Source organism: Tiliqua scincoides, chromosome 4 (genome assembly GCF_035046505.1).
Source record: "Tiliqua scincoides isolate rTilSci1 chromosome 4, rTilSci1.hap2, whole genome shotgun sequence".
Lineage (NCBI taxonomy): Eukaryota > Metazoa > Chordata > Lepidosauria > Squamata > Scincidae > Tiliqua > Tiliqua scincoides.
This window is the reverse complement of record NC_089824.1, coordinates 221,440,443-221,468,213: the sequence shown is the minus strand read 5'-3', so window position 1 is coordinate 221,468,213 and position 27,771 is coordinate 221,440,443. Positions and strand designations below refer to the sequence as shown.

Sequence of the window (27,771 nt, the reverse complement as noted above, 5' to 3'; positions counted from 1 at the left end):
TCAGAGAACAAGGAACCTTGGACCCACTGTCACAACAATGTCAGCATAAGGAGCAACCTGAGCTACCTTGACTGCTAACTGTTTTCTGAGAACAAGCAAGCTATGGAACATGCTGGCAACTTCATTTCTGTTCTTGTTCTTGCAGAGGGCTAGAAAACTGAAAGATGTTGCTTCAGTCCGGTGAAGCTGCTGCATAGGGAGACAAAAGACAGACACACAGAGAGCTGCACCAAGGTTGATTGTACCTGCGACGCTGACAGTAAGCACTCATATGACAGAGGCTGCATGTTGTAACATTTGTGAATGAAGAAAACCTCCTAAACCCTCAGCGAAGGTGCAGTGGACCAGTCTTCCCCTTTACAGTGAAGCCAGCATTGAGGGATAAAAGGGGGGGGGGTCCAGAAGCTTTTTCCCGGCCTGTTACAGTGGTTCTGCTGACTGGGATGCTGGACACAATACTATTCTATGTACTCTGTGCTCAAAGAAAAGTTCCCTCCACTGGTGACTTTTCTAAAAGTTTGTGCTCCACTTTTCTGTCCAAAAGGGCACCCAAGGCAGTTCACAACAAAAAGTAAAGAACTAAAAAATAAGCAGCTCTAGGCCGCACATGCTTTCTAGGAGTGCTAAGCTACTGTCAATCAGAGGGGCAGCAGCAAGAGACAAAAGTCAGGAATCGGCAATTTTAGTTGGTTTGGATAATGTTATTTTGCCTGGATGGCTTTCCACTCACTTAAAGGTACAATCCTGCCCCCTCCCCTTATGTCCAGGTGAATTTGGACCAATTCCCTTAAGCATGTGTATGGGGGAGGGGGCATTCAGTGTAGGTTTAACAGCATATATAGAGCAGTAGTTTGGATAAATGACCCTCTGAATGTAGTTAAGGGAATCGGCCCCAATTCACCAGGACACACACATGCCATGAGCACATGAAACTTAACACACATGGAGCAAAAAGATACTTTTGGAGACTGGCCTTTGGAGCACAAGCATGTGGAACTAGGATAGTTTTACAATTTCTCATTAAAATATGGGTGTGCCTGTATTTATTTTTATGCAAAACTGTTTTATAACATTCAGGACACACAAATCAAATACAACACACATTCCTTAGCCAAACAGTCAATAAAGCACAGTATCAAAAAGTATTTCAAGTCATCTCACCTGGAACATATTTAGCAACTCTAGAGTCCTCTTACTCCTCATTTCTTCATTGTCTATGTTGGTCCCTTGAAGTTCCTATATTGGAGATTAGCACAGCTAGTTATTGACACAGTCCATCCACAGGATAGACAGTCACAGCTCTTCAAATGTCTTACCCAAGTATGACCAGTCCCAGAGAAGGCCTGCCTTTCAATACTTCTCTCATTATTTCATCATGGTGTCTGTGAAATTTTACCAAGGACCACTAATGTAATTTACAAATAAATCAGTCAAATTGATACTTTTGTACTATCAATAGGACTGAATGCATAACACAAGCCTGTTATTGTTATGCTTACTATGATTCTTCTGAACCTCTCAGTGCCCTTCAAAACCACCAACCATGGTATCCTTCCAGGTAGACTTGCAAAATAGGGACTTGGGGTTTTTGTTTTGTCATGGTTTTGTCAACTGGTGGTAGACAAGGCCTTTTCTACACTGGCATCACAGTTATGGATCTGTTTCTGCAGAGAGATTCACTTCAAATTTTCAACAAAAGTTAGACCTTCCTTTTTTGGAAAGCTTTTATATTTATTTTCACCAAGAAGCTATTTTAATGAATATTTGCTGCTCATTGTCTTTAATTTCACTGCATCTGTTACTATGTTTTTGTTGTATTGATAATGCTTTTATTATTTGAATACTTGTAAGCCAGTTTGAGTTTTTAAAGATAGTGGGGTAAAAATATCTTAAAGACAGCTTGGGACCAGGGCACTCTGGAATGGTCTCTGTCTGTGTTAGACTGTCACAAGAACTCCGATTTGTGTTGGAAGGTCAGTGTGTGGGTTTGAGAAGAAGGCTTTCCAACTATGGGTATCTAAATCAGTGTGTGGGTTTGAGAAGAAGGCTTTCCAACTATGGGTATCTAAATTATGCAACAGTCTTGCCTGACCCCTTCATTGCTCACTTTTAGATGGGTACTGAAAACATTTCTATCAGTGGGCTTTTTCATATTAAAGCTCTGAATGTGTTTCAGATTCTAAATCTGCCTTTAGTTTTTATGCCATAATCTCATTTTTTAGGGACTGTTTTTGATGTTATTTTATAGTTTCCTAAAACGGCACGTCACTTTGATGGTACACCTTAATGTTAAAATGTATACATTATATAATGATATATACATTATATAATAAATTAATATACACTTAACATAAAAAATAGTCCATAATTGGGTAAGTAAGCTAGATCATTATTGTGTCAATTGACACATGTGAACTAGGAGACAGTAATTTGCCCAGGTCTCTGGGGTAACATGAGAATTGGCTGTCTGTTAGGGCACATGGTTTCTAACAAATTAGTTTTGAAAGAAAGGATCAGCCGTTGCCATTACATTTTCCACTGTGGTTTGCTCCATCTCAGCCTCTTGTCTTACAGAAGGGTCTAGTAAAGAACTGTCAGAGAAAGATGCCATATCAACAGCTTCCTGGAACTGGAAGTAGAAGCAAGGGGAAAAAAGGAAAAAAAAAAGCAGGAATCAGTGACTCAAGAAACAAACTTTACTTCTCAATTATGTTATTTTTGCCAATATGCTTATTACTCAGAACCACCATTACTTCCAGAACCACCATTCAGAGAGCGATACCATAGTCTTTCGAGACTGAAGGCTGCCAACATAAATTATTTCTCAGAAACGAGTAATTAAGGCTAGTCAGAGCATGTGTTGAATTTTATAGTTTCAATGACTTTCCAACAAATTGATTGCTTAAATGGCAGATGTTGACACTTCAGCAGTGGCGTAGCTAGCGGGGGGCGGTCCGTAGCTAGCAGGGGCCCCCGGGTACCACCCTTGGGTGGGGTGTAACACCACAAATGCCCCAACATCACTAACATCGCAAAGGTTAGGAGTAAACCCATCATGCTATATACCGTTGGATGCGGAATTTCCAGCAGAATGCAGTGCAAAACACTGGATTGAAATATCTCCATCAAAAGTTATAGCCAAAAACCCAGAAACAAAAAAATGTATTGAACCCTATGGAAAATGAAACAGCCATATTGCGCGTAGGCAAACTTGCCAGAGTTCATCGGAAAGGGCAGGCTGAGAGGAATCCAATGACACCAGAATGGTTCCTATCCAATGAAAGCAGCCCCCAAAAAACACCCAAGAAGGAAGTCCCTCCCTCCAAGCAGATGAATGTATTGAGCCCTATGGAAATCGAAAGTGAGCCACACAGTCGCGTTTACTCATGAGTAAGCAAATGTGCCTTGGCTCCTGGTCAAGTCAGGCAAAGAGGAATGCAAGGCTGGCTGCATGGTCCCAATCTGATGAAAGTGGAGCTCAACAAATGCTCCAGAAGGCAGCACCCCAACCCAAAGAAGAAAACAGATGCTTGAGCTGGTAAGGTGGGCACTGGGGAGGACTGAAAATCTCACTGCTTTATCTGTGTGTGTGTGTGTGTGGGGGGGGGGTGTTATTGCAGGCAGGCTACAGAGAAAATTCACTTGGTGAAACAGGGCTGGCTTCCCCTTATATATCTGTTTTTCTTTAATTATTTATAATTATTTTATTTTCCTTGATGATGTCACTTCCAGCATGACATCACTTCCGGTGGTTCCTGGACAGACTGTCATTCTAAAAAGTGGGTCCCGGTGTTAAAAGTTTGAGAACCACTGCCTTAACTCAAAACAGACCAATGAGATATCGGGGGGGGGGGGAATGACACCCTAGTGACCAAAATTCTGGAAATTGTGGCTTTTAGCAATATCACCATCATGTTATATACCATTTGATGCAGAATTTCATCCATTGCTTGTGGGGAAATATTCACTGCATTTATTTTTCTGGCCATTATTATTATTCATTCCATGTCATGACTATTACTATCTCTTTCTCACCTACCTCACAGGGTTGTTGTGAGGACAAAATAAGGGGAGGAACCATGTACCCAACCTGAGCTGCTTAGAGGAAGGGTGGTATAAAAAGTGAATTAATTAATTAAACAGTATAATTAATAATTATATTAATTATTTCATATGGGGTGACAAAAATTTATGGGCTCCGGGCGTCAAATGACCTAGCTACGTCTTTGCACTTCAGTTAAATTCATTAGGCCAGGCCATCTCCAGACTTCAGACCACACCTGGCTCATCAACACATTTCAACTGGCCTGGTGAGCCCAGCAGCATTATAATTGACTGTGCCTGCCTTCCTTTCTCATATTCTCCCCACTTGCTCCCACCACAATGGCCCTTCTTCCTCTTGCTGGATGGAGCAGCTGCTAAATTGGGTTGCTGTCCTTGAGAGAGAGAGAGAGAGAGAGAGAGAGAGAGAGAGAGAGAGAGAGAGAGAGTCCCAAAGTCGCACGTATATTTCACCTATTATGAAAGCTCTTAGAATTATGTACAAAATGTTTATTTTCTACAGTTGATTTGCTCTGGCTCACCATAACAGCAAGACTGAGTGAAGAGATCCTGGCGCTGAAGTTTGGGAACCCCTACATTAGGGCCATCAGGTAAGAGCATGACACTAATTTTGCTGTAAGCAATTCATTATAAAAACACTAAAATAAAAAAGAAGTTGGGCTTACATTTGATAGCTGATGCAAAAATACTATTTAGGAAGATACATTTGAAAACAGAGTTTGGGCACTATACAATGGAAGTAGCCATGTTAGGTATGTTGGAAAAAGGTCTAAATCGAGCAGTTATATAGCAGAAGACCCCTTTTCCGACTGTTCCCCACCAACCCTCACTAGCTTGTTGCTAACACTAAAATAGGCACAGAGGCCGTAAAAGGGTAAAATACCTCACTTACACTTCACAAACATTTACATCACTGTTGATAGTACAGGTCCTAGACTAGGAACAGGGACTTCTAGAGCTATTCCCTATGCATGGGCACATGAGATCTCATGGCATGGTGGACTCCATGCTACTTGTCAGAGCTCATGAACAGAGCCACTTCCACATTAGAAAATCAGGAGGAGAGAGATAAAGAGGAGGAAGGAAGGAAGTCAGGTAGGGAGAAAGCAGACTCATGCATGCAACATGCAACATGACAACATGTGGAAGATGGATTTGTTCTCAGAGACTTTGGAGGGTAAGACCCAAACAAATGAGTTTAAACTACAAGTGAGATTTTGATTAACTGTTAGGAAGAACTTCCTGATAGTAAGAACAGTAAAACATCCGAGGCTACATGTCATTGTCTCCATCCATGCCCTTCTTGGAGAACTAAAATACAGTGAGCCTTCCTTATCCAGGTTTGGCACTCAGGGATTTTACTTAACGCAGGTGCTGACCTGTGTTGGACGGTCTCACATGACCTCCTGGACGCAATCAGAAGTGCCTTCTGGTTGTGTCTGGGAGGTACTGAGGTGCAGGGAGGCCATGCGCAGCCTCCCTGTGCCTTAGAAAGCCTCCTGGAGGTGTTTGAATGGCATTTCCTGTTTTTCTGAGGCACGGGGAGGTCAAATGTGGCCTCCCCGAGCCTCAGAAAGCCTGCTGGAGCCTTCTGAAAGGCACTTTCAGTTTTTCAGATCAGGCCTCTCTGCAGATTTGATTATCTGTGGAAATCAGTAGCTGGTGGGGGGAAAGATACCAAGGATTTTCCCTTAATCTTGAGCCAGAACTAGATCAATTGTTACCACAATGTTGGTGAAAAGTTTACATCAATTTTTGATGCACAGCAATACCAACTGATACTGAAAGCGCTTACCATAGCTTCCAAAGTCACACTACCAGCACTTTCACCTCCACCATTTTGCAATGCAGTCTGAGCTTCTGGGTAACCTGTGTCCTGCAGAACACCTGGACCTTCTAGTATTGGCAACTGTGTATTAACAAAACACATCACCATCCAAGGCTATACAACAATTACAGGCTTTTCTGTTGTATTAATGACACCACCTAAAAGTGTCTGGATTCACTCACACAGGCAATTTTATATGACTGATCAGATTCAAATTACTTTTCCAGTGGACTTTGGTATGACAAATGAATCCTATCATGTTCTAGCACAGTCCAGATTGCAGCGCAACATATCCTGATCAAATCTACTTCATCAGGTATTGGCAAGTTACACTGAAAGCATTCACAGTCACAGGACCATTTCAGTACCCCCAAAGTCACAATATCAATCATGTCTTTAATTATAGAGAATGATATTTTTCAGGAAAGAAAAGTACTTCTTATTTAGTGACAACATGGTAACAAATACATGTGCCCTACTTTCCACTTGTTTCAGGGCAAAGGGTAAACAATTCATAAGCAGGACCAATTTTGTTTTATTTAGGGTAAATAAAACATCCCTGCCAAGCCTGAACACAATGGAACACAATCAGTCCCAAAGGAGTCAACATGCATTTTGACTTTAAAATCTAATTGGGTTTGATTCATTCCCTCAGTCTGCTTTTGATTTCTACCCATGCCACTGTCACAGCAAGCAGGACAGAGAAGGTAAGATTGACAGTATGAAGTTTCTAGTCTTAAACTCTGAAACCTTATCTTAAGTTTATCTTAGAGGGATCCTTGCAGCTCCAATACTATGACAAAGATGTTCAGAAAAATAAAGGAGGGGCCACCCATGGTCTTTCACTCTGTCTTTGAGTTGTCCTAAGTGGGGAAGGGAGAAGTACTGCAGACTGGGTGCTTTGTACAAAACACACATTTCTTTCTCTCTCTCACACACAGAGTTCTGTTTGACTTCCAGTCCATGACTGTATTTTTTCAAGCTTCAGTCTTCTAGGCATTTGCGGATTTTTTTGAACCTACCCTGTTACATCTCAACCAGTCTTCCTAATACCCTCTTCTTATTCAGAGTTCATGATAGCAGTTGGGGTGAATTTTCTTCTTCAGTATCCACCACTTCCAATTTTTCCTAGCATGTTGGGAACCTATGTGCATCTTAGTTTGGTTTTATTAAAAGCAATTCATTAATCTGCTTTCCACTGATCCACCACTCAGCCTGCCCTGCCATTTCCTAGCATTTGGAGGCTTCCTAGCATTTTTAAGGTTTGTGCTATTTGCCTTGAAGTTTTCTAGTTGCAAAACAAGTACCATACCCCCCCTCCCCCAAAATCACCTAGTATTCCTGGTTTCTTACTCCAGGGATACATGGTTTATTTTTGGCTTCTCTTCTCTTGAAGGTGGTTGCAGAGTTTCAGTGGGTCCAGAAAGTAGCAAGACTGCCTTGCTAGACACTAATCTCAGCATACGATTCTGTCTTTGACATCACTGATTGCCTTTTCACTTCTGTTCTGTAAACTACTTTGAGCTCCCTTTTAGGTTTGGAAAGAAGTGGTAACAAATCTCTTAAATAAAAATTATATAAAATAAAAAAGTCAAGGTGCCGGTTATCACCTTTAATGCTCAAGATGGTCTAGGACTAAGTCATCTGAAGGATCATCTCCACCAATACAAAACTTACCCAGTAGTACTGACATTAGCTGTGCTCTGGAGCCCCCATGTCAGTCTCTGCCCATTCCCCAATAGTGTATTGGGTACTGCCATCAATACTGAGGGTACCTGGCCCATTCAAGTGGACTGTCAGGCACTCCTACAGCCCAGACTCTTAGATTTAGCGCAGATTTACTGGACTGGCACCAGGGACAAGGCCTTTTTGATGGTCATGCCATATTTTATAGAACTACTTTCTGGACGTGTATGTCACGTCCCCACACTGACTGATTTTAAGAAGGGTGTGTGTTCCACTGCACCTGGCTTTTGATTATTCCATTTTTTTGGGGGGGGGGATTCTAATGCTGGTTTTAAGACATTGTTTTATCCTCCTGCTGATTATACTTTTGTAGTTCTTGTATTATATTTGTTTATAAAAACTTCTTCTAAAGATTTTTTCCTCATAAGCCTATATAAATAACAAAGCCTCTCGGCAGCAGCACTGTTCAAAAGCTGCCTTTGAAGCAAGGAGCTATGCTGTCTAGTTTATAACTTTCAGCTGTAGAAATCTATCCTCTGCTGGCCTCAGATTTGACCCCCCATCACTGAAATCCCATGTTCCATAATAGGGTGGTTCTATTTTCTCCCACATGTTAGACTGGGTACTAACACAGTGATGCACCTTTCAAATTTTAGCATGATCTTTGGTAGGGTTGTGTCTGGCTAAACATGCTGCATTAGTCACAGGCATAGGTGTACCATCCCCCCAAAAAACAGAAGTGCAGAGACATTATCAAACTTAATTGAAAAGAGGCAACATTTTAAAATGTTACCTTGGGCATTGTGATTTTTGTTTCTTTCTTCTACTTCAACATCTTGTTGCAACGTTTTTCTTTCATTACCTAGACATCTAGCAAACAGCTATAAAAACACAGTTTACATCTTTTTTTTTAAAATGCATATAAGAAGGTCATAACTAAATATATTGGCTTTTATAATAAAATATAATCATTTAATTATATTGCTGATTACAGAAGTGATTTGATTTTTCCCATGCAATTTCAGAAGAGTTTCATATTAAGTGAACACAGAAAGTCAGATAACTGAATTATGCCATGGAAAACTTCTGTAGAGAGAAAGACAGCCCAATCTTAACCTGCACTGGCATAGCAGGACCACGTAGCCCATGCTGTATCCAGCACAAGTTAGGAGGTGGCTGAAGATCTCCTCAGGGTAAGGGGATATTCTTCTCCTTACCCTATGCCCCCAGCCAGTCCTACAGGGCTACTTGGATCTCTGTCAGCTATATAGCTGGCAGAAATCCACGCAGCCTGGTATAATGCCTGCTAGGCCAGCAAGGGGGTTAGGATATACCAGAGGAGGCCTCCACCGATCCTGTCCCCTTCCCAAGCCCAATCCTCCCATTTTCTCCCCTTCCCAACCCAGAAACACCCCCTTCCTGCCTCTGAAATGCCCTCCAACCACCCTCTTCCAGCCCCTGAACTGCTCAGCGTGATCTCACCTCTACCAGCAGTCAGGGGCTCAGATTCAGTGCTGGTGGGCAAGTGTAGGCTGTCCCGCCAGCACTGCTTCATCCCAAGTCCTCGTTCAGCGCTTTACAGTGCTTTTATGATGGCTCATGCTGATGTAGCAACTGCTGCACCAGCGCTTCTGAATGATAGGATTATCCTATCCAAATGAAAGGATAATTAATGATGGACACTCTCAGAAATGTCCAACTTGCAATATGTTGCCCTGCTACAAAGGTCTCGGACCACTTCAAACTCTAGTCATAAGACTGTAAGAAGAGCTTTGCTGGATCAGGCCAAAGGCCCATCTAGTACAGCTTCCTGTATCTCACAGTGGCCCACCGGATGCCTTAGAGAGCACACAAGACAGGAGACCTGCACCTGCATCCTGGTGTCCTCCCTTGTGTCTGGCATTCTGAGGTAGCCTAAGCCATCTTAGTCTAAGCCATCTCTTTTTTTGGCATATCTATGTGGCTATTTAACAGATCCACCAAAGTACCTTTCTGCTTCTGAGGGCAACAGAGTGATACAACTATTAAACTGGATTATTGGGGAAGAAATGCATTTTCTTTTCTATGAACATTCATGCCTAAGAGGTTCAAAAGCTGGTGTAACAGGTTGGAGTTAATTCCTAAAAGATCAGCTTTATCTATGACGTGTAGGCTTATCTTCAAAGCTGGACTGTGTCAGCATAAGAACATAAGAAGAGCCCCGCTGGATCAGGCCATAGGCCCATCTAGTATCTCACAGTGGCCCACCAAATGCTTCAGGGAACACACAAGACAACAGACACAGCCTGCATCCTGGTGCCCTCCCCTGCATCTGGCAATCAGAGGCAAACCAGCAGTAATGGCGGCCTGAGCCATATCAACAACATTCCTGTAACCTCTGTAGAGCTGAAATCTGGTTTTGCCGAATGTTTCAATTTTTGAACAAAAATGAAAACTACCATTACTAAACTCTACATTTTGGTCTGTCTCTGCTCATGGCACCTCTTGCTTCTGTCCTAGTTGAGGCACATGCATGTTGTGGAGCTCATGTCCAGGTCCCACCAACTTTACCAGAAAGTCAAGAACTGCAAATATGCCAGGGGATAAAGGCAGGGAATCTACAGCAATGTGATGTATTAAAGTGCTTGTGGGATGTTCTTTGCCAAATAAAATAGCCAATGGACTATTCTCACCCATAAGCAGCACTAACAGGAAACTTTTAGTAGCACTGTTATAACACTGTTATAGAGAGTCTTCAAGGAGAAGTTCCCCACATCACTATTTTGTTGCTTTGACTGAGTGTCTGATGCACTGATTGATGTATTACCTTTGTCTAATGGGGCAAAGCAGTATCAGTCCATCACTACAGTGCTAATTAAAAGTTGACTTTAGAAAGACAATAACGAAAAAGCCAATTGATTTTTAAAATTAGGCTTCTTTCCTGCTAAATGAACAGCTTCTAAGAGCATCTAATTTCTCCAACCACTGCATATGTCCATTTGGCATTAAAAATATCATTAATGTTATTAGATGCACTTCAGGAAACATGGACAACTTTTATTTATGAGTTTCTAACTTGTCATATTGCTCATAGCCATACACAGGCATACACTGCATGGGTACATCTTCCTGTGACCATTCTATCATGGATTCTTTACCGTGCTGCTGCCAGTTAGTACTGCAGGTGGAGGGACCACACTTCACCTACAGCTCAATCCTATAGGGCTGGTTGCAATGTTGTAATGCTAGTTATGATGTCACAAACACCCTACAACATAGCTAGGAGTAGGCTGCTGGCAGCCATTTTGAATCTGCCATCTGAAATGGCGGCTGTGATGGCAGCCCACTCCTGGACCCGGCTCCACAGGGGAGCACAGGTAAAGTTGTGCAGTAGGTGGAACAGGGTGGGTAGAGTGGGGTGTGTACGAGACAGGAGGCGTAGTGTTCTGGTAAGTGCAACCTGCACCAGAATGCTATCTTAATCAAGTCCTGCTTGCCCTAAAGACTTTGCATTTCAAATCAAGCCTGTGAAGTCAGAACATATATTAAATAGATGGCCATGCACAACACTTCAATAGTTTACATAGCCATTCTGAAAGAGCATATAAAGTCAAACTGTTACCATCTGCAGATCTTCATTAATCAAAGGCATTGTAGGTCTGTTGAAAAGCTTATCTACACCACCCAATTCCTGCAAAATCATCAGTTTTCTTGTGGGGGGTGCAATGTCCAAAGTGGTCATAGTATCCTCATAGTTCAGAAGCTGCTTTTGCATAGTAGCTCTGTTCAGTTCCTTCATTGCATCAACAAGTAACTTCCTTTTCCTTTTACCTCTTTGCTTCCTTATGAGAACTAGAAACAAGGAATGTTCAGAAGTAGCCCATTAGATGCCAACATTAGATTGGAACTCTCAGCATATAATGGCCGCAGCTTGGTTTATTTATTTATTTATTTATTTATTGGATTTGTATTCTGCCTTTCTCCCCAAAGGGCACCCAAGGCGGCTAACAATCAAGTTAAAAAATACAAGGTAGATAAACATTAAAAATACAAAACAAAAATTCTGGTTCCATAGCATTGTAATATGTTTGCAGTGCAAAAGAGAGTCTAATATGGCATTACATTTTCATCCAAAAAAGAAATTTGATGAATCTAACCTGAATCATCAATTGGATCAAGTACAAATCCTTCTTCTTCATTTGACAATAACGTGGTTTCATTCATTTGGCAGTGTTTTGTTTTCTGCTTAGAGCTGGAGTAGTCTGTAAAACACCCACCCACAACCCAATTAAAAAGGTTTTCTAAAGTGGACCAAGTACTGTAGTCAAATGATGTACCTTAAGGAAGAATATGTACTGAAATTTTTTAGATTATAATGGAACATATTCCTGAGAAAGGCCAAGAAGGCCCTAGTACTTAAACTTTAGCCGTTCTGCAACTTATAGCCAACTGACTGAGGGGGAATAAAAAACCATTTAGAATAACCTTTACAAATAACATCCAAGTATGATACATATGCAACTTTTATAAGAGGAAAAATGTAGTGGAAAAATGAAATTATATGTTCCCACACCAACTTCTTTGTGCACTGAGACCCTCTTACAACACTCGACTGGGGAAGGTGGTCTTGGTTATGGTGCTCTGGCTGGCAACCTTCAGTCTCGAAAGACTGGTATAAGCCTACAGCAACCAGTATTCCCAGGCGGTCTCCCATCCAAGTACTAACCAGGTCTGACCCTGCTTAGCTTCCAAGATCAGACAAGATCGGGCATGTACAGGGTAACAGTGGTGCTCTAGCTGTATAATTATCTTTCCAGGGAGGTTTGCCTGGTACATGACATCTGATCTTGTGGTTTATTATGTTTGGTTTTATAAATTTCCCTGTATACACTATTAACGTATATTATAAAATTCTTGAAATGCAGGCATGCAAAGTGGAGAGGGTAACAAAGTGCAAATGTCAGATGTGCATTTGGGGGTAGGGCAAAACCAAACTATCTCTAACCTCCCCCTCCTCCTAGCAACTGGCTATGTATGTCCAATTTATCCTCCCTCATGCATGGACAACACTGACAAGGGGCACAAGAAGTAAAAAAGCATCCAAGGCATTGAGGGCTTCATGTGTGAAGATACAGTAGTCTAATTTCCATGTGCAGTCACCAGTCCACTGCAAAAAAGGTGACAGAAGCTATCCAGAAGGTACAATATAGGTTACAAACTCACCTAATTGGTCATCATCAGGAAGCTGTTGGGGTAAAGCAATTTCTCCTTCAGTGTAAAGGTCTGTAATTAGACTATTCTGCTCAGCTCCCAGTAAATCATCTTAAGAAAAATATACAGTTAATGTTACACTGTGACCCGGGGGGGGGGGGAACAGGACCTCACAACATGTGCAAGCAGCTACATTAGGCCTTAACTACACACACACACACACGCTAAGAGAATGAGCTGTGAATCTGGGTTGCTGTGGTTTGGATCTTACCACTGTCATGATTAAGTGGCCGATATCAGGAATTGGCTAGGAGGGGCTCTTCCTGAGGGCCCACCTGCTCCTGAGAGCCCAAAGCCAACTCCTAATATCTTCAAGCATGAAAATATTGAATCACGTTTTATTAAATACATATCTACCCCACCTTTCCTCCACTTTCACAGTAGAGCTGTGAAACCCTAGAGACAAAATGCTCCTCTAGATTTTAATTTTAGCTTTGGATGTGGGGTGGGGAAGTGCCTGTTTGATTACTGTCTCCTCTTATCCCCAGCCTAGAGACCATGTGGTCAGGAATATTTCTAAGTGGTGGGACTTCTGATACTTGGGAGTCTCTATTGGTCTCTGGAGCACTGGAAAGTGAAGGACCTTCAGGGGAACCCTTAAAAACACAACAGAAGCAAAGGAGGTGGTTGAGGGTTGTCATGAATATGTACATGTTAGGCCTAGGTTAGCATGTGGAGCCTGAACCTAAGTCAGTAACGGAGAAGTGGCTAGCAGTTCCCAGCTGCAAGAAGGTGAGTAAATAAACAAGAATTACAACCCCTTGGAATGTTTAACATCTTAGTAGACAGAGAGGTGCCTGATCAAGCGGAATGGAATGCAGTTATGGATCTCGAGTTGAGAGGGGTAAGAACTAGGAGGGCTAGCAACCAGGCCAACTTTAAGAAGGTTCTGTCCTCAAAAGTTTCTGACTGGACAGTCTAAATAAGTATGAAGTCACCTCAGCACTATTAGCATAAGAAGTATAATAATGTGCCCCAAGGGGTGTGTGTGTTCCTTCTTGGACAGAGTTTGGAGACAACATCCTGCACGCTTGGAGCTCCATTGTCCAACATGGGCACCTGGTCTCATAAGTAGCCTGGAGCTAAAAGATCTACAAGAGAAGCTGACCCAGGTGAGAGATAGGGACTAATAGAGACAGCCAGCTAGCTTTATTATTTTATTGCTGATATGTTTCCTAGATGTTTATGCCTCTAGCATTTGCTGCCTTACTGTAACTTTATGTAACCTTATACTTAATAAACTAAAATCTCTTTTACTAAGTTTTTTCATTGCCCATTGGGGACAAAAGTTCAGAATCCTGCCCAGCCGTTCAGCAAGCTACCAAGTGCTCATCGAGGTCTAGTAACTTGAGAACTGAAGCTTTAATTGGAGAAAGAGCTCAGTGCCTACAAGGGATAGAGTTAAGCCTAGAGGGTCTCGGTGTCCCTGGACTGAGGCACTGGCACATACAGGGTGGTGCTGCTCCAGTGTGGTGCTGCTCCAACCATTCACAAGGTTATGCCTTATCTCCAAAACTAGAGCTGACAGGGCAAAACTGATGCTATCAGCACCCCAAATATTCACAGGAATATGTCTAACATCTGAAGCACCCGAACTTTTTTTTTTGGGGGGGGGGGGCTGGGATGTGTTATTATTTTAACCTGTTTATTTTATTTACTGAGCTACATGTTTTATTGTTACTAAGACAAAGTTTATCAAAAGTATAAAATACCCATTACAATAGGGATAAAGTAAAGGCAAAAATAAGGGATTTCAGGAACCACAAAGGGCAAAGGAATGTGCACGCGATGAGTTTGGACAGCAGTTCTCAAACGCCCAGGGAGTTTGAGAACCAAGGTATGTGTGTGGGGGGAGGGGGAAAGGCAGCGACATGATCCCCAGGATTGTGCTGCTGCCAGGGACAGGGGGATTTCACTTACTGAACACCAGTGCCGGCCTCTGGGGTGTGTGGGGAGCCCCACAGAGCCCTCTACAGCGCTCCCCAAGCCTCCAGAACTCTGAAAATCATGATCAGAACCCACTTCTGGTTTCATGATCAAAAACCATAAGTGGGTTCTGATTGCGATTTTCAACGTGTTGGAGGCTTGGGAAGCTCTGCAGAGGGTTCCGCAGGGTGTCCCACACTCCCTGGAGGTCAGGACTGGAGTTCAGTAAGTCGAAATCCCCGTTGTCCCTGGCAGCGACGTGATTTGAAGATCTCATTGATGCGTTTCCACCTTTCCTGTTCCTTAAAGGAACAGGGACAGTGCTTCCCAGGATGGTGGGTCACAATCCACCAGTTTGAGAACCACTAGGTTAGGGAAAGGTTGGCATGGATAAAAGACAAGCTGAAAATAAACCAAACTCTTGTTGGCAACTTTCAGTCTCGAGAGACTATGGTATTGTGCTCTGAATGGTGGTTCTGAAACAGCGTGTAGTGTGGCTGAAAAGGCCGATTTGGGAGTGACAATCCCTTCCACACTGGGAGCAAGTGCAGTCTGTCCCTGGTCTGACTTCCTGGCTATGGGCCTTCCTTCTTTGCCTCTTTGCCTCAGTCTGTTGGCCAAGTGTCTCTTCAAACTGGAAGAGGCCATGCTGCACAGCCTGCCTCCAAGCGGGCCGCTCAGGGTTTCCCACCTGTTGAGGTCCACTCCTAAGGCCTTCAGATCCCTCTTGCAGATGTCCTTGTATCGCAGCTCTGGTCTACCTGTAGGGCGCTTTCCTTGCATGAGTTCTCCATACAGGAGATCTATGAAGATCTATGAGATCTATGAAGATCTCATACTATGAGATCTATAAAGGCTATAAAGAGTGACTGTCATTGTTCCCTGCATTTCTACTGCAGTTGTCTAAGGGAGAATACCATATCAGTGGTGGACCTGTTGGCTCGGAAACCGCACTGCGATTCTGGATAGACGCTCTCTGCAAGTACCTGGAGCCTCTTTAGTGCAACTCGGGCAAACAGCTTTCCTACAACGCTAAGGAGAGAGATGCCGTGGTAGTCGTTGCAGTCACCCCTGTCACCTTTGTTCTTGTGCAGCGTGATGATGTTTGCAACCCTCATGTCTTGAGGTACTCCACCTTCTTTCCGCAGAGACAGAGGATTTCATGCAGCTCAGTGACAATGATCTCTTTGCAGCACTTTAGGACTTCAGCAGGGATGCTGTCTTTTCCAGGTGCCTTGCCAAAGGCAAGGAAGTACAGCTAATTTGATACTTTTCCTAATCTTGGTACTCATTCTAATCCATGTAATTTATGGATCCATATAATTTACACCCATTCTAAGCCAGGAATGTAGCAGATCCTAGTCAATGCATCCAATACATTGGATGAGAATCCAAATGGACAAAGAGGGGTACATGAGGGGAGCTTTTTTATAACTGGGGAGCATTAACCAGGTTTTATGGGATTGTATCCTAGGTAGTCACCAGGGCCCTTGATGGTCCTGCTACTGGGAATCAGGTGGTCTTTACAGTTCAATGACCTGGCTCAGCACCAAGTTCATTCTTACTGGTCAGTTGGGGGAAAGAAGGGCAAACAACAGGGCCGACATAGCTAGTGCATCCTAATGGCTGGGTAGCCCAGGATTCTGAGGAGTCACAGGAGCCTGAAGTGATCAGATGTACAGCACACATAGTGCAGATTCAAAACTTGATTTTTAAAATGTGGCTCTTGCAAATGGTTCACTCATTTCAGTGTAGTTTGCTCAGAAAAAGTTCCCAGTAGGTTGGGCTCATGGAGTTTGGTTCATACGTACCAATCATGTCTCTTGCAACCCCTTCGTCACCAAAACCATCACGATTTAATATGTCTTCATCTGAAGTTTTTTCATCTCCAGTGAAATTCAAAGAACAAGGAACAGTCAAGAGACCACTCGAACTTGCCAGTAAGGTGTCACTGAAAAAGCTACTTTGCCTTGGCATTTCAGTTTCGTCACCTATAGACACACATATGAAAGATTACCAACAACTCCTCTCAGTACATACAAGTTGAGCCTACTTATCCACAGATTTTGTATCCACAGATCTGGCTCAATGCAGGTCCCCTGGACCCACGCTGAGCCAGATTTGGCCCAACCTGAAGACTCCAGAGATGACTGGAGCTGAGCATCAGTTGCCTCTGGTCTTCTGAGGCCCATGGAAGCCTTTGCGGGCCTCTGAAAGCCATCTAAGGTCTCTGAGAAGCCTTAGAAGGTCACTTCCGGTTTTGGGGAACCCCTCCCCAGCCCTCCAAAGGCCTTATAAGGTCTTTAAAGTCACTTCCGGTTTTTTGACACAAAACCGGAAGTGACCTTCTGCTTTCTGAGGCCCACAGAGGCTTCCACGAGCCTCCAGAGGCTACCAGAGCAGAGCTCCAGTGGCCTTTGGAGGCTTAAAGGGTGACTAAGCATGGATTGTTTATCCACGGTTTTTTTGTATCCGTGGGTCCAGGAATGAACCTCCCCTCAGATACTACCACCTATCAAAGCACAATGCAGAGTCAATAAGATTTGGTGATTTTTTAAAAATTAGCTTCCAAAAAAGGTATAGTAACTGCCTTGTAAAAATAGCTTGGTTTAAAGCAAAATACATATACAGGTTGAGCCTGATTATTCGCGTGGGTTCCTGAATGGCAAAAAACGCACTATAGCAAATCAATTTAAAAAACAAAGTTTCTTTGCTCTGGTGATTTAAAAACAGCCTTGTTGACCTTTGTGATTTTAAGAGAGTCATTAAGATGACAATCCAATAATCAGTCTTTCAAAGTGCTTAGAAAGGTTTCACTCTGACCCCTCCCTTCACCAATGTAAAGTATCTTTCATGTGCTCAGGGGGAAGGGAGGGGTCCACTGGAGAGAGAAGGATTGATGGATTGTCAGCCAGCTGCCCTCCTTCCCCTCTCATTAATGAGGCTATTGTTAAAGGACTGTTCAGTTTTTAAACTGATTTTAGGGGGGCATTTTTCCCCTTCTCCAGGGATCAGCACATTCCTTCTCATTTGCAGGGGCCATTCATGTTGAGTCAAATTCGTGTATAAAAAATCTGTGTATAAATAGGTTGGACCTGTAATAATAATAATAATAAAACTTTATTTTTATCCCGCCCTTCTCCCAAAAAGGGACCCAGGGCGGCTAACAATATATAAAACAAATTAAAACATAATTTCACAGATAAAAACATATTAAAAAACACATTAGCAGAACCCATAAAAACAGTAGTCAGAAGAGTCAGAATAAAAGAGCATAAAACAGCAGTTCTTAGAGGAATCGGGCCTGTAAAAAAGCAACTAAAAGATATATAAAAGATGTTAAAAAGGCCAGAACGTCAGAAGGCTTGGTTAAACAACAAGATCTTCAGGCCTCGCCGAAAGGACTCAAGAGAGGGAGCCATTCTCAAGTCAAGGGGAAGGGAGTTCCACAACGTTGGTGCCACTACTGAGAAGGCCCTATTTCTTGCCGCCGCCCCACGTACCTCCTTAGGCGGCGGCACTTGTAAAAAGGCCTTCTCTGATGACCTGAGAGGACGAGCCGGATTGTATGGGAGTAGGCGATCTCTAAGATAACCTGGCCCAGAGCAGTATAGGGCTTTAAAGGTCAAAACCAGCACCTTGAATTGGGCCCGGAAACGAATGGGCAGCCAATGTAGCCCCCGGAGAAGCGGGCTGACAGAGTCAAACCGCCTAGCTCCAGTGACCACACGGGCCGCCGCATTCTGCACTAATTGCAGTTTCCGAACCGTCTTCAGGGGCAGCCCCACATAAAGCGCGTTACAATAATCTAACCTCGATGTCACCGTAGCATGGATCACCATGGCCAGGTCTGCACGATCCAAGTACAGACGCAGCTGGCGCACCAGCCGAAGCTGAGCAAAGGCCCCCCTAGCCACAGCCGCCACCTGGGAATCCAGGAGCAGCTGCGAGTCCAGGTGGACCCCCAAGCTGCGGACCTGCTCCTTCAGAGGGAGTGCAACCCCATTCAGAGCAAGCTGATAATCCAGCACCTGCATCGAGGATTTCCGAACCAGGAGAGCCTCTGTCTTATCCGGATTTAATTTCAGCTTGTTAGCCCCCATCCAGATCCTCACTGCTTCCAGACAGCGCTCCAGGCCCTCAACCGCCACCCTGGAGTCTGGAGGAAAGGAGAGATAAAGCTGGGTGTCATCAGCATATTGATGACACCCCACTCCAAACCCCCGGATGACCTCTCCCAGCGGTTTCATGTAGATATTAAATAGCATGGGGGACAGAATTGAGCCCTGCGGCACCCCGCACCTCAATGGCCAGGGTGTCGAACAGGCATCCCCCAGCACCACCATCTGGGACCGACCTTCCAAGTAGGAGCGGAACCACCGCAAAACAGTGCCTCCAACTCCCAACTCGGCCAATCGGCCCAGAAGGATACCATGGTCGATGGTATCGAAAGCCGCCGAGAGGTCCAGCAGGACCAACAGGGACGCACTCCCCCTGACCAGTCCCCGGCGTAGGTCATCCACCAAGGCGACCAAGGCAGTTTCCGTCCCAAAGCCCGGCCTGAAACCAGATTGAAAAGGATCCAGATAATCCGCTTCATCCAAGACCCTCTGGAGTTGGGCCGCCACCACCCGCTCAATTACCTTGCCCAGAAACGGGATGTTGGAGACTGGCCGATAGTTGTTCAACACATTGGAATCCAGGGAGGGCTTCTTCAGGAGGGGGCGAACCACCGCCCGCTTCAAAGCAAGCGGCAGTGTCCCCTCCCCCAAAGAAGAGTTGACCACCCTCCCTCCTATAATAGGCTGGACCTGTACTGGATCTCTTAAAACCAAATCATGTCCATCTATCAAACACACTAAATCAAAAAGGGTATTTTGATTTATGTAAAAGGACAACTGAGTATGGAAAAAGGGTGACTTTTGGATTAAGAATTATAGATGACCGAGTAAGTAATTTATTTTGTATTTTATTTGTAAAACTATTGATTGTTGTTTCTAGGCTTCCTACTAAGTTCAGGGGCTGGCAAATCATCACAGGCACTAGAATCCACAAAATGTCATCTCACCCAGATAATCCACTGATCGATGCTCTTGTACTCCTATTTTATGCCCTTCAGCTATGATACTGAACTCTGCAAAACATTACATTTCAAATTTTTAATTCTTCCAAACAAAAGCATGGACAAACCATTTTTCAAACTAAAAAAGGGGGTATAAAATTTGTTAACTTGCAGTTTGGCAAGTTTCATTAGTACCACTGAAAATCAGGCGTATGTAGCATGGGATGATATACCAGAAAGCACAATTTCAAATGCATACTATTTATCAAACCCTTTGACTCAGTTTCTGGGATACTAATAATCCTATGAGACAGGTGCACAGCATCACAAAACAAAGATCATACCTATTCCATGTTAGACTGAACATGTTGCATCAAAGCAAACTAAGTAAGTCTTTGGATCTGAAACTGACAGAATTTTAAATTAGAATAACCATACTAACAATGTCTGTGTTTATAAGAAAACTACCACTTCACCAAAACTGTCACCGTGGAGAAGTACATGCTGTCTATAATCTTCTTCTATCAGTGTGATGTCCTCCGCTCTGCTCTGGTACAGAGTAAAATGCTGGGCAACATCAATGGCACTGAGGAGAAATAGTATCCGAAGAAAGTGTTCTAGTCTGTATTATGCTACAATCAAAAGATGTCTCTATTGCTTCCTAAATTCTTATTCTAAATTCAAAAATGCCTCCACAGAGAAAGAAACACTCATAATTTCCAGCTGCTTCTATTTGTACAGTATTATTGTTTTTCACACATCTGGTGTATTTTTTGCATTATATTTCCATAGTAAATTACACTATACCAGCACATCTTTCAGAGAAGAGTGTGAATTCTAAGTGAAACACATAGAAATACAGTAAAAAAGATAGTACTGTATTGCAATTTTAACTTTTTCAGACTTAAAAAGGTTATATATTTAACCCTTTCAGTACTTAAATGTGTCAAATTAAAAATGTCAGCAGCATTACTATTCCAACTGACAGCAAACCTCCCCCTCTGTGGTCCAGATATTCTAAGCCCCATTTCAGCACCTGATGCAACTTCCTCCATCTAAAAAAATTAAAATGATTAACATACTAGAAGCTGTAACTTTTCTCAGTCCTCCGTTTCTGCTGCCCTCATCTTTTCTGCAGATAGGGCAGAATAATGTGTACAGGAGACTGCAAAAGACAGTTGGGGGAAAAGCCACAGAGAAAGCAGGCACTGAAATGAAGCTCTGGGGTTGAATGGGAAAGGAGAGCAAATAGCACAAATTCTTAGTTTTTACAGAAAGAGGATAATGACAGAGTAAAGACAGTACACTTCCAACCAAATGAAGCCTGCAAAAGCCTGCATGTCTATATCAATAAGGAGATTTTGCAAAAACTTAAATATCAAACATTGCACAAACCTCCCCCTTCTACCAAAAGCAAAGCATACATCCTGATACTTTGAAATTATCCTCACCACCTCCTCACAAGAACCTCAGTAGGGTTCTTGGAGGCATCCTGAGCCAGACTACTAACAAAATGGAAAAGCACTTACTTCACATCAGGGAGCTGTGTGTCAAAATCATGAAAGTCTTCAGGCAATGTGATGGTATCATAATTAGCCTCGGATGTTCCTTTTGGGAGATCAACAAGTCCTAAAGAGAAATATATAACATAGGATTAATTGTGGCATATCATGATTTTGCATAGTACAGTATATATCCTGTAGGATATAAACTCAACAAATAACTGAGGGCATCAAACATGATAAAAATGAAAATTCTAACAATGCTGCAATTGTTATTACTAATTTCACTAATTTAGTGGGCTTGTTTAGTAGTAGTAGTAACTTTATTGTCATTGTGCTACAGCACAACGAAATTTATGCACCTTTGAGATACAAACATAAATATATACTACAATTCCAAAATCACACTCTACACACTCACCCACACATTCTATACAACATGCATCATAATATAAAACAGTATAACAGACCATAATGCCCAGGAGCATGGTAACAACTATATTGCCTTATTCAACGTAATTATGGCTGTGGGATAAAAACTGTTCAGAAATCGTGTGGTGCTGCTCTAATAGTTCTGTATCGTCTACCCGAAGGCAACAGTTCAAAGAACTTATGAGCCGGATATAAGGGGTCTCTCAGAATACTATGTGACTTCTTCAGACAGCGAGATGTATAGATGTCCTCCAAAGCTGGTAGATGAAGGTTGATGATGTGCTGCGCGATCTTAATAATTCTCTGCAGAGCTTTTTTGTCCCCTGCAGAGCAATTTCCGTGCCACACCTAGGTTAGGACACTGTCAATGGTGCAACGATAGTAAGACACAAGCAGCTGCTGTGACAAATTTAACCTCCCAAGCTTCCTCAGAAAATATAACTGCTTTTGTGCCTTTTTTTATCAACGTGCTGGTGTTAATAGTCCACGAGAGGTCCTCTGTGATGTAAATACCTAGGAATTTGAAACTAGCAACCCTCTCCACCTCCTCACCATTTATGTATAATGGTGTGTGTACATCCCTCTTTTTCCGGAAGTCAATTATAAGTTCTTTAGTTTTTTTGATGTTAGGTGAAAGATTATTTTCTTTGCACCACAACAACAACTCCTGTACTTCCTTCCTATAAACAGACTCATAATTCCCGCTAACAAGTCCCATCACTATAGTATTGTCTGCAAATTTTATAATTTCATTGGTGTTATGTGATGGGGTACAATCATGTGTATACAGGGAATAGAGGAAGGGGTTCAGCACACAGCCTTGGGGAGCTCCTGTATTTAATATCAAAGTGGAAGAATGATAAGAGCCCATCCTAACTGACTGTGGCCTATTTGTCAAAAGTCCTTTATCCACAGATAAATGTCTTGCTGTATGCCCAAACTAATCATTTAAAAAAACAGCCTGCTAGGTAGAATGGTGTTAAAAGCAGAACTATAATCCACAAATAACAGCCGTACATATGTACCCCTTTGTTCCAAATGACGCAGGACTGTATGTAAAACCAATAGAGATGGCATCATCAGTTGACCTATTACTCCTGTATGCAAATTGACAAGGATCCAAGGTGGGTGGAAGACCAGACTTAATATGTTTCAACACCAGCCTCTCAAAACACTTCATAATTACCGAAGTTAGAGCCACAGATCGATAATAATTGAGAGAAGCAACTACTGTCTGCTTAGAAACTGGCACTATAATAAATGTCTTCAAGCAAGTAGGGACAGAGCACTGTGACACAGATAAATTGAAAATATTTGTAAAAACTTCAGTCAGCTCTGCAACGCAGTCTTTAAGGACCCGCCCCAGAATTCCATCTGGGCCAGCTGCTTTCTGGACGTTAATATTCTGTAAAAACCCGTCTCATATCATCAGGCTGCAGGACAAGTGTACTGCAAGGTACTTTTGAGTATGTGAAGTAGAAAAATAACATTTATCCATAAATTTGATGAACTGCTATTATGACTGCAGTCAAATGACATACAAATGTGTCTGGGCCCGCTTTTACAAAATTACAAAGCATTAATGTACAATGTGACTCTATCCATATTTATTTAGAAGTCCTAAGTTCTATGAGGTTACTCTCTAGTATGTTTAGGATGCAGCCTTGGCCATAACAATCCTTTTGCACAAATGGAACAATCCCTTCCACTGAAGTGAATGGGAAGCCAGGGTGAGTATCAGCAGACCTATTTTTAACTAGAATCACTGGGTTGGGATTAATATGTTGCCAAGCATTTACATCACAAATGCTGTCCATCACTCCATGTACTGCAGTCAACAGAACAGATATGAATAGTCATATTAATGGTACTCTTAAGAGAACCAGGGGACATCCACTAAAATTGAGTGTTGGGAGAGTTAGAACAGACAAAAGAAAATATTTCTTTACTCAGCATGTGGTCGGTCTGTGGAACTCCTTGCCACAGGATGTGGTGATGGCGTCTGGCCTGGACGCCTTTAAAAGGGGATTGGACAAGTTTCTGGAGGAAAAATCCATTACGGGCTACAAGCCATGATGTGTACGCGCAACCTCCTGATTTTAGAAATGGGTTATGTTAGAATGCCAGATGCAGGGGAGGGCACCAGGATGAGGTCTCTTGTTATCTGGTGTGCTCCCTGGGGCATTTGGTGGGCTGTTGTGAGATACAGGAAGCTGGACTAGATGGGCCTATGGCCTGATCCAGTGGGGCTGTTCTTATGTTCTTATGAGTCTACATCATAATCTCAAGAAATTTAAGGTGAACTATGTGTGTTAGCATACCTGGACGGAACTCTGACTGCATTTTAAGTAGAGCTTCATTGCAGTCTGCCAAAAGATACTTGGTTTTTCTGTGATAGATCCGCACTACTCCCAGCAATAGGTGTCCTGAGGTTCGCAGAGCCATTTTAAACTTGGGGGGAAATTTTAAGTTATTCAGAATTAATATTTATTAGAAATACCACACTGACCTATAATAACTACTCAGACTAGTCTTGCAGATAAATTATGAAAAGTTACACCCTATGTCTCAGTATTCTATCAGCCAGTCTGAACCGCAGATATGGGCAACCAGTAAAACAACTAGATGAATGATATTAAACTTCCAGAATCTGCATATAAAATCAAAATCTTGGAATACGACTGCCAATCAATGTTGACAATACTGAGCAAGGTAGGTCAAGCATTTGGCTTAGGACAGGGGTGCCCAAACCCCAGCCCCGGGGGCCACTTGCGGCCCTCTGGGTCTCCCAATCAGGCCCGCGGGGAGCTCCCAGTCTCCAATGAGCCCCTGGCCCTCCAGAGACTTGCTGGAGCCCACACTGGCCCAACAGAACTGCTCTCAGTGTGAGGATGACTGTTCGACTTTTTACCTGAGCTGTGGGATGAGGGCTTCCTCCGCTACTTGCTGTTTCACATCTGTGATGCAGCAGCGGGAGCAAAGGAAAGGCCAGCTTTGCTTTGTGCAAGGCCTTTTATAGGCCTTGAGCTATTGCAAGACCTTCATTCATTCATATAAGATCATCTTTAATATATTCATTTATGTGAACTTAAGTAAATTTATTCAAATTTTAAATGTAAATTAAACATTTTTCCCCCCGGCCCCCGACACAATGTCAGAGAGATGATGTGGCCCTCCTGTCAAAAACTTTGGACACCCCTGGCTTAGGATAACAAAAAACTGCCTCTTCTCATTCATATTTACTTTATATCTCCATATAGCAGCTCAGCTCAACACCAAGTTCAGCTTTTCTGCACCCAGCAAGTGCTGACATAACAAATGAAACCCCAACAACCAGAAACCACAGTGAAATCTCATAGCTCTCATGTATTGCTATTAGTATAATAGAAAGTGAAATAATTAGAGATATTAGTCAAACATTATTTTATTAGGCAAAGGGCTGGTTATAAATCCAGAATACTTGACTGACAGGAGCTGGTGGCTAGGAGATTGTTGTTGGTTGTGTCTGAATAAGATACACATCAGAACTTGGGAAAGACAACATCTCTCCCAGTAGGAAGGGAATGGATGTAAGGTATGTTGCCAGTGACCTTATTTTCCAAATGTGCACAGTCTCTCCTAACTTCATTTTGGCTCTGTGGCTGAGAGTCATTCCTGAGAGTCAGTCTGGACTTCAGCCTGGAGGGGCTGAGGCATGGCTCTCTTTAATCAAAAGCATGTTAAATAAGAGCCATTGATCAGAACAGAGCAGTACTGCAAGGCATCTCTGTGTTATCTTCCTTTCAGATCTAGCAAATTTAGAATCCCCATCCTGGCATAATTTAGCCTGCATGCACAAGTCTTCTGGAATAATAGAGCTTAATTGCCCAGTGGCCAGGTCACCTGGACCAGCCTTAGGAGCTGTGGGGCCCAATGAAAAACATTTTTGAGGGGCCCCTACCCCTGTAGGGCCCCCCTACTCACCAGTATGAGTGGCAGCAGTGAGGCACCAAACAGTGGCATCTTTGCCAGCTGCTTCTGGAGGAGGGTGATTTCAAGCTAATGCAATGCTCTGCTTGCCATGCTCTCGAGATGCTTCGGCATGGAAGATTTCATGCCGAACGCCAGTTACAGAGAGAGGTGCTGGCTGTGGGTGCTCTGCTCACTGTCACAGTACGGGGCCCCTCCATGCATGGGGCCCAATTTAGCCAAATTGCCTTAAGGCCGGCCTTAATCTAGACAGTGTTTTCAAATTCCACTTCCTAAATGGCTCTACCACGAAGAACCTAAGCATGGGGGCTGCTCACACACTGCATCATACAGCCCAATCTTATGGCACCCAGAGGTACCATAGCAACCCAATCGTATGGCACCCGCCGGCACCCAGCAGTATAGAGGCACTAAAATGGCCACCACTGCATCCAATAGGGTTAAGGCAGCTGTCAGAATCTCCTCGGGGTAAGGGAACAGTTGTTCCCTTACCCCATGTCGAATACTGCAGTCAGCAATGGAACTCCTTGGATCTACACCTGCTCTTTAGTGGGTGCAGAACCAAGGAAGCCCATGTTGGTCTTACAGGCTCAGGAGGTGACATAGGATTTGGCGGTAACCTCTGCCACCACCCGCACCCTCCTCCAGGCCCGATCCTCCCCACGGTCTGCCCTCCCTCAGCCCAGTTCCACCTTCCTACTTCCCTGAAATGCGCCACCGCCGGCTGGCAATAGCATCTACCTCTGGTCGCTCCATGCCACTGTCTTCTCAGCACTGAGGCCAGCACCGACTGGCCTTATGCAAATTTTCCTGTTTTGTATACCTCTAATAAAATCTATATTCTGTTGGTAAACTCTGCCTTATGGCTATTATTAGAGGCACTTGGAGGTTGTTTACTCAGCTATCCAGTCAACAGTCCCCAAACAGCCATACACTGCATGTTGACCTTGCTTATTATATGTTTGTCAATTTAACTTAATTCTGGGCGAGGCAGACTGGACCCAAAATAGTGTTATGTTTGCACTTGTATTGATAAACATACATGCAAGAGCATGTATGAGAGCAGTGTTGGCAACAGGCATGCTTGCATGTGAAAACAGCACACTGCAGAGGAATAACACTCTTGACACCTTTGTCATTATTCTTCCATGAACATATGAAAATGCCTTATATGGTGTCAGATCCTTGGTTCAACCAGTTCAGTAAGGTCAACCCCTGAATTTCAGGCCCAGGCCTTTCCCAGCTCTACCTGAAGTTGACAAGAATTAAATCTAACACCTTTTGCATGAAAAGCATGTGATCTACCACTGACCTACAGCCCCTTCCGTCTGGCCCCTTATATTTCAGCGAGCTACCCTGAGGCCTTGAAGACTGATGGGTAGAAGAAAAACACTATAAACACAATTTACACATTTGAGAAATATCAGGCTGCATTTTTTAAAAGAAGAGATTTCAGTCCACACAATTGCAGGCAAAGAAAAACGTTACCAGAATTTAAAGCACCTGCCGTTCTTGGAGCAGACAGTTTTGTGGCTTCCTACCCCCAAATCAAGTCACCGAAGGCTACAATCACATGCTCTGTGTGATGCTGTATTAAAACTTTGGATAATTTCTACTGCTACATGTTATGAGACAGTTCTGATAAATCCATACCTTTGGGGAAAGTATCTTTGCAATAGCAATCTCCAAATTGCATTCAAATACATGAGCTTTTGTGACTTTCTTATCCCAGTGAGCAGCCAGCCATATCTTGGCCAAAGGCCCACGCTTGTTCATAAGCAGCTGCATGTAGAACATTTTGCCAGTCTTGTGTTTTTTAACTTGATGAACTAGAGTAAAAAAGAAAAAAAATCAAACAAAAACCAGCTACCATAATGCACATTTAAAATGCTGAATGTGTTGCTTTGGTATAATTTTTAAAGCTACTAAGCAAAAATATCAGTCTTGACCTGCAATTTCGGTTAGATTTCCAAGCTCTGCTTGCTTGAAAATTATTTTAAAAATTAGATTTATAGGTCGTACCTTGATATCCACTGATACCGTGCTCCACCTTC

At 43.0% G+C, this 27,771-nt stretch overlaps 1 protein-coding gene across 1 annotated transcript; it reads right to left on the bottom strand.

Annotated features, from left to right (window-relative positions):
• RAD21L1 (RAD21 cohesin complex component like 1) lies at window positions 1-27,514 on the bottom strand. Its single transcript, XM_066624738.1, has 13 exons — window positions 27,371-27,514; window positions 24,070-24,199; window positions 21,344-21,443; window positions 20,291-20,400; window positions 16,564-16,743; window positions 12,779-12,877; window positions 11,713-11,817; window positions 11,178-11,407; window positions 8,370-8,457; window positions 5,858-5,958; window positions 2,531-2,629; window positions 1,162-1,236; window positions 1-189 (listed from the first exon to the last, which is right to left on the bottom strand). Exons 1-13 carry the CDS (start codon window positions 27,512-27,514, stop codon window positions 1-3), a joined length of 1,650 nt encoding a protein of 549 aa, XP_066480835.1.
• Window positions 27,515-27,771: the final 257 nt, after the last annotated feature.

What these genes read in the sequence shown, in the direction of transcription:
- RAD21L1 (XM_066624738.1), bottom strand. Translation starts at nt 27,514, where the DNA reads ATGTTCTACATGCAGCTGCTTATGAACAAGCGTGGGCCTTTGGCCAAG. An exon ending in ACACAGCTCCCTGATGTGAA is followed by an intron (nt 20,401 to 21,343) that starts GTAAGTGCTTTT and finishes ATTTCTCCTCAG; the next exon opens with TGCCATTGATGTTGCCCAGC. An exon ending in TCTCCACGGTGACAGTTTTG is followed by an intron (nt 16,744 to 20,290) that starts GTGAAGTGGTAG and finishes GTGTGTCTATAG; the next exon opens with GTGACGAAACTGAAATGCCA.